The sequence below is a fragment of the Podarcis tiliguerta genome, assembly GCF_965153285.1.
Source record: "Podarcis tiliguerta genome assembly, chromosome: 3".
Taxonomy (NCBI): Eukaryota; Metazoa; Chordata; class Lepidosauria; order Squamata; family Lacertidae; genus Podarcis; species Podarcis tiliguerta.
In genome coordinates this window covers 96,507,006-96,518,485 of record NC_139536.1, presented here as the reverse complement: position 1 = coordinate 96,518,485, position 11,480 = coordinate 96,507,006, and the positions used below count along the sequence as shown (strand labels likewise).

General features: G+C 40.2%; 1 protein-coding gene across 2 annotated transcripts in view; it reads left to right on the top strand.

Annotated features, from left to right (window-relative positions):
- Positions 1–11,480, top strand: part of CSMD1 (CUB and Sushi multiple domains 1) — a 920,428-nt gene that overhangs the window by 448,322 nt on the left and 460,626 nt on the right. For both annotated transcript variants that reach the window (XM_083431289.1, XM_083431288.1), the window contains exon 4: positions 3,899–4,093. In XM_083431289.1, coding sequence (XP_083287415.1) covers positions 3,899–4,093 — 195 coding nt within the window. The remainder of the gene's footprint in view (positions 1–3,898; positions 4,094–11,480) is intronic.

Below are 11,480 nucleotides of genomic sequence, written 5' to 3'. Positions count from 1 at the left end.
AGGGGGTGGGGTGGAAAAGAGGAAATGAGGGAAGGGGCATATTCCCTGAATTTATAACTGATTTCCTCATTGTGAGCACCTACTGTCGGATCTTCTTGGTAGCAGCATTGTGCGGGGTAGGATGTGTGTATGGAAGAGTTGCTTGAGGAATTCAGTCTTTGTCAATTCTGACATGAATCGACCCAATCCATGCCTCCTGGATTTTAATCCAATGGGGCAGATCCACACCATACATTTAAAACACCAAAGCACATGACTTCCTCCAAAGAATCCTAGGAAGCGTAGTTTGCCCCTCTCAGAACTACAGTTTCCAGCAGCCGGAATAAATCACAGTTCTCAGGTTTCTTTCAGAGAAGTCATGTGTACTGGGTGAGCCTGAAATGTATGGGGTGGATCTGCCAATAGTTGGATTAAAATCCAAACCAGCTAATAACTCAGAGGGCATTTTAATTGAAGTTGACATTAGAAGTTAGCACCCTTGAGTTTTCTGTTTTTTGTTGTTGTTTTTTAAATGTTATTGCCTGAAACTCTGTAGTACCCAAACAGTAATGGCTTTCTGGCTTTCTCTTGTTGTCCAGGGGATTGCTTATGTTCTACAAAATTTGCGTCTGTTATTTTGTTTTTCTCAGTTCAAATTCAGATTAGCTTTCTAAAATGCCTTTTCTTCCAAGGCATTATTCCCTGTCCTGTATCTTTGACTTACAAAGGGATACGTCTCAATTGTTTCCCAGTGGGCAGGCAGATTCTTCTCTCAGGCTCTCCCCCGGCTCTTATGACTAACTTAGGTCTCTGGGAAATTGAAAAGATAGTAACAGAGTGATACCGAGGGCCTGGGAGGCATCTTAAATGAGAAAACAATGCCTGATCAGCAGTTTCATTTCATCCAAGGAAAGCTTTCTATCTCCCTGATATGTGTTATGACACAGAGAAGAAGGTAGGCGGAAATCCTCACAAAGCAGCAGCACTGCAAAATATTGATGAAGAAATTGCTGAGGGTATTGCACTAAAGGAGCAATAACTATATAGACCGGGGTAGCCAACACGATGTCATAGGCTACAGCTCCCCAGTGGTCAGGAATGATGGGAGTTGTAGTCGAAAGCATCTGTAGGAAGAACAAAACTGATGAAAACATTTTTTCCCCCTCCCCAAACAAGGTTTCTTTTTAGACATTGTCCTATAATTATACTCGTAGTTATTGGAGTGGAGACAGCATGTATAAAGTGATAAAGTATAGTTGTTCTGGGTGTAGATGCTCTCCTCCATCAGTAGAAGTGGTCAGAGCTTGTTCTTTTCTTTTCTTTTCTTTTTTTGCTAACTTCTTTTGCTAGCTTCCTGCTGTTCAAGTTATGTAGTTCCGCTTGCTCTCTTCTATTGCAATCCAAGGATTTGAAAAATGCATCTCTGTTTTATGGTAGGCTGGGAATCCTTCCTCAGCCGCCCAGCTAATCTAATACTCTATTAAAAGCATACTAACGAAATGAAAAAGAATGTGAGAATATTTTTGTTAGTTTGGTGTTTATATATGTTAACACCCTAAGGCGCCATCTTCCGAAGAACATGGAGGGAGCCCAATGTGACGTCCTGACGTCACGCTTGTACGTTTGACTTCAACAATTGGGGGGGGGGGCAAAGAGCCTTGGCCCCCTGGAGCCTATGTTAACACCAGTCTTGTAGTGTGGAGGCTAACAGACTTGACCTTGAATCTAGAAATCTGTTGAATCCTTTTCTGCCTGCCCACATCTGCCTTGCAGTCTGAAGAAAGCCATTCCTCAAGCCTTCATGGGTAGTGTGTTATATATCATTCCCATTCCCATTATTTGGGTTCTGACTGACACAAGTCTTACTACAGAAGACTAGAGAGCACCTGTTTTGCAGGCAGAAGGCTCTGGGGTCAGGTACTGCTATTTTGCTTTGTTTCTCAGCAGTAAACTTGTGCACCTAAGATCTGCAAGCTTCATCTATCTTGCAGTCATACCTACTTGAGTGCTACTTTGAGTATTATAGCAGTAATGCAGCAAGCAAAAGGTGAGGCACTTCTATATATAGCCAGTTGATGGGTGAGGCATCCTGGCTCAGAATTTTAGACTGCCATCAAAAGGCAGTCTAGTATTTTTTTAACCAAGATAGTAGGAGGTTCCACTTGGTTTGTATCCTCTGCCTCAGGCAACAAAATGTTTTGGGCCACCTCTCCTTGTGTATCTGCATGGCTGAGCCTTTGATAATACAAGAAGATGCTTTCAGTGATTCAAGCCAGTGTTCATATCTCATGTCTATACCCGTCGCTCATGAAGAAAGTGCAAAACAAACAAACAGTTGGAACAAGCTGGAGTAGTTTATGCCCAAGGGGGCAATGTTACATATAGAAAATAGACAGTGACTGAGTATAGACACATTTTTAAAAAACCTGTATAAACAATAATATAGACCAAGCAACTACAAGTGGCCGTCCAGATGTTGCTGGACTCATATCAGCCCCAAACTGTATTGTCAATGGTAAGGGATGGTGGAAATTATAGTCCAACAAAATCTGGAGGGTCATAGGCCCCCCATCCCTGATTTGAAGCAAAGGAGGCATAAGCTGTGTGTTCCAGTAAGACCAGATTTAGCTACGTGTCATCCGACAGTGTCACACTAGAGCTAAGATTATCCAAATGGTTATTTCTTGCAAGAAGGTTTCATAGAATGAAGATTCTGCTACTGGTAGCAGTTACTGTGTAAGATTCAGACACACACTCAATGCTATGGCAAATGTAGGATCAGTATTCAAACAGACTATGGCTGCAACTGAAGCCAAAATTAAGTACCCTTAAATCCATTGACTTGAGCTGGCTTTCTCAGTCAATTGATTAAAATTTCATTGCTTTCAATACAAGTTAAACACATTATATATTTGTGCCGGATTAATCATTGGCTGTCTCTAGTACTAAGGTAAACCATTTCAGAGCTATTATTAGCACCTCCTGCCAGATTTATCACTCAAGAAATTATGTGATATAAGGTTTGGGGGTGGGGGAAAGAAATCAGTGTTTCAGCACTGGGATGAGAAACACTTTGGATTTGTTTCAGTTCCACCTTACCAACACAGTTCTGTGTGGCTATGTAGTGGTTATCCGTGTCCCACCCATTACAAACCTGTGTCTGGTTGGACAAATAGGTTGTTAATGTTCTGCCTAGTTTTGCAGGGCTGCTGTAACTGCCCAGTTGCTATTGTTCATGATGCTGCTGCTGCTGCTGCTGCTGTTGTTTAGAGTATCTACTCTTTCCTTGGAAACAGGGGTGCCAACTATAGGGGTGACATACACTGGGCACCCATAACCTGGGGCTCAGGTTGGCTCCTCTGCTTGGAAAGGAGCTGAACATTACCAAAATTCAGACTCTTTAAGGAAATGTATTATTGGTTTTTTTCATACCCAGAACTTAATTCTGGTGCCACGTATAAATGCAAATACTGAAATCTTTGGAAATTTTTAGACTATGTATCAGTACAGTGTGTTGCTTTCCTGTGGCACATTTGAAAGGATAGTTCTCCAAGTTCCTTGGAAGCAGATCTATACTTCTAGTAAAAATCAAATAAGGAGCTGAACAGAATACTATTACGCTGCTTCACACAATTTATACTGCAATCCTAAATGCATTTTCCTGAGAGTTAGATGTCCGGAGATACCACCCTAAATTTCTATACAAAATTGTATTTATCTGGTATATTGAATGTTTATTTCCTAAGGAACAGTGTTTCATTATCCTAAGGAACAATTTATTTGCTCTAAGTGAAAGCAGAGAAACAAAAAGTTATGTATATGTATACTTATTGCACAATGAAGTCTCAGCCAATTAAATGCTATTTGTTTTTATTCTGTACATTCTACCTTAATAAAATCTATTCCTTTTCTTCATCAGTGCTGCCTAGCCATACATGCGGCAATCCTGGCGAAATACCAAAAGGAGTTCTTCATGGCACAAGATTCAATATTGGAGATAAAATTCGGTACAGCTGCATGTCCGGCTATATCCTCGAAGGCCATGCTATGTTGACATGTATCATGAGTCCTGGAAATGGAGCATCATGGGATTTTCCAGTTCCATTTTGCAGAGGTAAGATTTCTAGCATGAACCTTGTGAAACCTATTGTGAAATAATGATCTGAAATGAATATGTCATTCATAGAATGACCAAACAAATGTCCAATAAATAAATAAATATGTTCCAAGTTTGTTGATGTGGTCTGGGATGAGCCAAGACTCCATATTATATTGGTCCCATGGCAAAGGAGAATTGCAGAAAATAGACTGGCTTGATGCCTGGGATTTTCTCTGCTGAGCAAGGTAGGAATTTGGGAAATGTTTTCCAGCATTGACTTAGGCCAAGGCCTGTGTGTGACTGGCTTTCACAGGAAAGAGGTCTTCCCTCTGGTCCATTCCTTAAACCATGCCCCCAAGATTGCCTGCAATTGGCTACAACTGTGGGCAACCTCCAGCAGCCAGCACAGCTGCTGGCAGAGGAAGTGATGTCACACAAGGAGGACAGACACACAAGGAGGACATGAGAGTTACAGACTTTTTCCAGCTAATATACTTCAAACTACTCACACACTGCTTTTTTGCTAATCTACCTAAATATTTTTAGACAGCAAAAATCCCTCAACAGTGAGTTCATTTTAAAATGTTATTAAACTTAGCTAATGGTACCATTTATTTCAGCCACTTAGGACTGCACAATATGTCATGACAAACTAATATGTGCACCTAGGTACATTACATATTCTGTGCAACATATGAGAGGAAACAACAATTTTCTTTCAAACTGTGTGCATATTATAGTCATCTGGTGCATGTTGCCTGGGACCAACAGCATTTCACTATGGATTCATACAGACTTCTAGTTAACATACAGTCCAATATTGTTTCTGTTTCATAGTTTATTGGATACTACATCAATTCATACATAACTTTATTTATATGCTGCATTTCCACAGTTCAAACCATGCTCGAGGCGGATTGCCACATGAAAAAAAGACATAACTGCAAGATAACAAAAGTAGTCATAAATATTTTAAAAATACAAACAGAACAATTCCCACATAAATCCCAAGCTATAAAATAAAGATACAGAATCAGAAACAACCCCCAACAGCAGAAGCATCCAAACAACACCCCGGCCCCAGAGTCTGTTCAGCAGATTCAGTTTTTTGTAGCTGGAGTCAGTCCGGGCTCAACTCTTGCAAGACAAGTAGGGAAGGTCTGCAAGGCAGGGAGCAGGTCTTCCAGGATTTACAGCTAAGATGGATGCCAGAAGGTGTCTGAATCAACTGCAAGTACACCTTCTAATTCTGTAATATGTGAATCCTTGCTGTAGCTTGATTCCAGTGACCCAGTTTTCCCATTGCACATTAAACATGGCAATTATTCTGTTACTGTTTTTCACAAGCGCAAGCACTTACACTGATAAAAGCATGGTGGCCGTGGAGATCATTATTAGATGGGATCTTAGGGTTCTTAATCAAGAAACTATCCTACTGAAAATAGTTAAAGAAATCAGTTTACTCCTAGAGTTACTATCATTTGTAGGATTACCATTATTGGGGCAGCACAATTCATTAACATTGATCAGAAGCAGCTGGTTTCAATCTGGTACTCTGTGTGTGTCTCTTTGTGAGAAATCAATTCCGAGTTTAAATATTGATTTGACAAGTAATGTATATATCATTCTCTGAACTAAGGAAAGAAATTAGCTTATTGTGAAAACAAAGAAGGTGTCAAACGATATATTACTTAGGATGGGATATGAGTACAGTATATTGAGTGTTGTCTACCTGAGGAGGGGCAAATATGTCAATTCAGTTTCTCTTAGTTTCTTATTTTTCCAGTATTAAAATCTGTTGTCCACATTTCCAAAGCAATTTGTGATTTTTTATTTTATTTTCTCCTGAAAATTCGCCACCATTTTCATGCTAATTTCTCCTAATAAACACTTTTTTGTATTCAGTGTTAAGTGATCAACACATTTTTGCCAGGCATTTTCCTTGATATAAAACTTTATTGGATGTTATTTTCACTAATATATGCATTTTATGCACTCGTTTTGCTACATATTGCTCGTACATATTGTTTGGTTAAAAAACTGGATTGCAAAAGGATTCAGGGTTTCGGTTCATGTATTTGTTTGAATAATGTGAATTAAAATGCAAACAAAATAAAATTTCTCTCCCATCTCCAATTCTAGCTGAAATTAAGCGCTGAGTAAGCATGAGTTCAGGCTGCCTTCAGTTTAACTGATTTCATCTGGAAATGAAATTAATTGGCTTTAGAAGTGCTTAACTCTTGCTGGATCACATAGCTTTCATTGTAATATAGTTCACATATACCGGTACATACTGAAATCTGAAAAAAATGTATAGTATTCTTATAATTCCTTTCTCTGTTAATGTTGCTGAGTCATACAAATCAGGATTATTTTGCTTATATTTGAAAATGGTTAACTTTTCAATTATTTCGCTTAATACTTAAAACTATAATAGTTCCTCTTGTTAAGTAATTATAAATGTGCTTACTAAACAAAACAGAATTGCAATTCAAATTGCCCAAACTGAGAATATCCATTTCCAGGGTGTTATTAGTGTCCTGCAGTGGTTTCCAGTATGCTTTTTCTCTAGTATATCCAAATTCTCATTAAAAAGAGAATCAAACAGGAGTCTCTCCCCCAGCCACACCATTACATCACTTCTCCTTTTCTTTTCGTTTTCCATCCATTTTTATTAAAAGTTTTCAACATAAACTACAATTAAAAAATCACACTTACCTAGAAAAGAAAAACAGAAAAAGCAAGAATAAGGAAGGGAAGGGAAGAAAGAAGAGAAGAACTAATGCCCTGTATCAAAATTATTCCACACACAGAAGAGTGAACCCTCCCAGTTCTCTCACCTAGGAAATTCCACCTCTTCCCACAGCCTGCTGCCCTGGAATATCTTCTCTTCCCTGCCCCTCAGACAGAGCCCTTCATCTTCAATTCATCGCTTTCCTTTGTGCATCGTCCTTAATCCAACTATGTCTGCCAATTATGTATATAACAATTATTTAAAGTGTTCAGAGTATGCACTCCAGAATGATATCCAGCGATTTCTCCATTTGCTAGACAGTGTTTTTACAACTTTCATTCCCTGTCCTCTCGCATTCACCCAAAAAAGGTCCAAAATAAGCGCTTCAAACTACAGTTTCTCTAGCAGTCTGCAGGTGCCTCCTAGGTGCTCATGGGAAGACAATCCTTAAAGGTCAATGGAAGCCTTGGAGTAAAGAAAAAATAATAATGTTTCATAAGATGGTCAGCATATTTGCCTTTAGTACCTTAGCTGTAAGAGAGGATACATGTAAAGCTTTCCTTTACTTTTTCTTCAGGCCATATTTGATCTTTCAATTATGAGCATTAGGTTGCCTTTTTCTTAGAGGTAGCAGAAGTCATCTGGATGCACAGATCAATGCCATGGCTAATATGTAATTATCTACATCAGTGCAACAGCTTCCTTTGAATGTTTCCAAATTCTGCGAGCTGACTTGATGAATTGCCAGTTTGGCACAGATACGTATGATTTAATGATAGCAATGGGATGTTTTAAAATGTCAGCGCAGAGCATATAATTTCAATAAATGGCTAATAAAATACAAACAATAGGCTACAGATGTCTGAGGGCAGAGGTCTTTAGAAGTAGCTTTGACTGCTTTACCTTTTTGTTTTGCTGAGCTAAGGAACTGGATCACTGTGCATATTTATTTATTTTTAAAATCCCCGAGAATTATAGAAAAATGACATCTAATAGAGAACCAGTAGTGACTTTGCAGATACTTTTAATAAGGCTTACTAAATAATGTATGGTTCATTTGGAGCTGTCTAAAGCTGCAATTTCCTTTAATTGATAAGCCTTACATAATGTGGCTGGAAATGACAATATGTCACTTGCAAGAGCTTTATAATATGCCAGTCAAGTTTTTAATTGTATCTATTCTATTGCTGGTGATAAATTGCAAGGGAAAGCCACTGAAGGAACAGGGGAGAGGAAATCCTGGCACTTCTTAATGACTCCCTCATGTTTTGTAATATTCAAAATATGAACCATGTTTCCATCAGTTACATTGCAGCACACCAAAGCAAAATGAATCTTGAAATGTTATCTCAAACTAGGACCATGCAGCGTGAGACTGAGCAGAACAGTCTTAATAATCTGAAATCAGAGCCTAAATCAGGGGTCAGCAACCTTTTTCAGCCATGGGCTGGTCCACTGTCCCTCAGACCACGTGGGGGGCAGACTATATTGGGGGGGGGGGGATGAACGAATTCCTATGCCCCACAAATAACCCAGAGATGCATTTTAAATAAAAGGACACATTCTACTCATGTAAAAACACACTGATTCTCGGACCATCCACAGGCCGGATTGAGAAGGCGATTGGGCCGCATCCGGCCCCTGGGCCTTAGGTTGCCTACCCCTGGCCTAAATGGTCCCCAGGACTTTTGTGCCTTAAGACAATGATCTTGGACAAATTTGGTAATATAGGAAGATTTGATTAATACATTTGCAAACGGGTGGCTGCAGCATAAAGAGACAGCAACCACAAGGATCAGGATGTTACACACAACTTTTAAAGCCCCTAAGTCCCTCTTTCCCCTCCCTCACAGAGAAGGTGTGGAAAGTCCCAACTGGTAACAGCACCCCTATTTCCCTCATCAATCATAATACAAATATGGTAGTTTCCATAACACATTTTAACCACAAATGTTCCATTGCCACACTTCACCTTTATCTGACATTTTGTACAAGTGTCAGTTTAGCAACAGGTGTTAACCACAACATTGTATGTGTGACCTTCACACCTCCATCCAGTATACCTGAAGGAGTGTCTCCACCCCCATCGTTCTGCCCGGACACTGAGGTCCAGCACCGAGAGCCTTCTGGTGGTTCCCTCGCTGCGAGAAGCCAAGTTACAGGGAACCAGGCAGAGGGCCTTCTCAGTAGTGGCGCCCGCCCTGTGGAACGCCCTCTCACCAGATGTCAAAGAGAAAAATAACTACCAGACTTTTAGAAGACATCTGAAGGCAGCCCTGTTTAGGGAAGCCTTTAATGTTTAGTAGACTATTGTATTTTAATATTTTGTTGGAAGCCGCCCAGAGTGGTGGGGTATAAATAAATTTATTATTATTATTATTATTATTATTATTATTATTATTATTATTTATTAGTTTAGCAACAGGTGTTAAACACCCAATATTGGTATGTGGAACTTTTGTGTTTATGCTGACTACACACTGCGTCCTGTGATCTTGGGCATTTTTGAACCTGTGCTGTACTTTCTGCTTTTGTGGTTAATGGTTAACTTAGCTGCTAGATTCATGCCTTCAGAACTTGCTTTTATGTGAGAGGAGCAAAACAGAGCTTTTATTACAGTTATTCATTTTATCATTTAAGCTATAGGTAAAGTGAATGGCCATAGGTACAGTCTGTTACATGTGCAGAATAGAAGTGAACTAAACATCTTATTTCTTATAAGCCATGAAGAGGCAACATTTATCATTTCTCACACTTGTTAAGTTTTATTTATCTGTCTATTAGCACACCACTTGCTTGATAGGTATGAGCCACTTAGTGAGTGCCATTTGGTTATGAAAATTAACTGAGGCTGCAGTCCTTTACTCCAGAGGGCACAAATGTGGCATCTCCTTGAAGAGTTCCTTTGGTGCGAGGAGCACACACAGAGAGGCACCTTTGTCAGAAAGCGGCAAGTTCTTTAGCCCTTAAAAAGCTGCAGGAAGAAGCTTGAAAAGTGATGTTGTTTCCAAATTCCTTTTTCAGCCTTCTTTACATTTTCAAGGCTCAGATCGGCAACCAAGCCTTGGATCACTGTTTTCCTAGTGCCGGCAAGCAGCAGATCTCTGGTTTTTACTATGTGGTCTACCAAAGTCATTCCAGTTTGATGGTTCAGTGTGCTTCTGCATGTGTATGTGCATGCACGTGAATTCTATCTGTCTACAGGGAGGACGGGACGCGGGTGGCGCTGTGGGTTAAACCACTGAGCCTAGGACTTGCCGATTAGAAGGTCGGCGGTTCAAATCCCCGCGACGGGGTGAGCTCCTGTTGCTTGGTCCCTGCTCCTGCCAACCTAGCAGTTCGAAAGCACGTCAAACTGCAAGTAGATAAATAGGTACTGCTCCGTCGGGAAGGTAAACGGTGTGTGCTGCTCTGGTTAGCCAGAAGTGGCTTTGTCATGACCCGGAAGCTGTCTGCAAATAAACGCCGGCTCCAATGGCCAATAAAGCAACATGAGCGCCGCAACCCTAGAGTCGGTCACGACTGGACCTAATGGTCAGGGGTCCCTTTACCTTTTTACAGGGAGGACAGTGACCTTGGAGAAGGGCAAGAAAAACAAACAGAAGGGTTGGTGTCACAGCATTATGTCAAATTCCCAAATGTTCTAATGTACCCCCAAAAGTTCACAACCACTGCAGTGATGCTCACTTATCAGGGTATAAGTCCCATTGGGCTTGGAGCTATTTTTGTATAGGAAATAGGATTGCACCATATTATGACTGCAATAGTACAGAGGGTTTGCAAAAGCTGCAGTGAGTTTTTATGAACTTAAATTGCAATGACCTAGGCCAGAGATGGACAGGTTTGTTCAAGTACTCAAAAGTCCACAAGGGACCATACTTGTTACCTGCTGTGTCTCATTTTTCTTGCTGTTAAAATCCAGGATAGGCACTGTGACTCTTAAAAAGGATGACAGCAATAAAACAGTAACAAGATAAAAACGTTAGAATATGCCTCTTTGAGTTCCAAGGTCACTTATGATTTAGTCCAATTCTTGCATTGATGTTGACCTCACTGGAAATCAATATCTCTGTATTAGTTTTGTGCACTGAAGTATTGGCATGTCATTTGTCAAGTTATTTTCTTTGCTGGAGCAGAAGATAACATAAACTGAAGTGCTTGGAACTTGAAAGGCACATCAACCACTTGAATTCTCGTCATCAAATGAAATAGTTAAAAGCATTTCCAGACAATATTTGGCATGGTAGATTGTGAATTTCCTTTGTTGTCTTTAGCGGAGTGGGTTGTGGGAAGGGGGAGAGCGGTCAGATTTACAATTTGCTAGTTGAATCACCCCCCACCCCTCTCAAATCAGGTCTGTGCTGTGACCAAGCAGTAACCTGTAAAAACAAGGAAAGTAAATGCAGAAAGTAGGGAGAAAACGAAAAAGTGAAATGTAAAATGTAAAGGGAGTTCTTTTTGCCTTGCCACATCCTTTCAGCGTGCTGTTGCTTGCAGCAATAAGCACTATAAATAATTTCAGGTAGAGGGATTCTAAGGTGATGTCAGGTTTGGTTTGGATTTGCGCACAGACTGTCTTGATAACCACAGACCTCAGTTCTTTGCATATTTAAGTAGTGCGGGGATAGCTCCGTTTCCCTCCATTTATACTCACGTTCCTGAGATGAA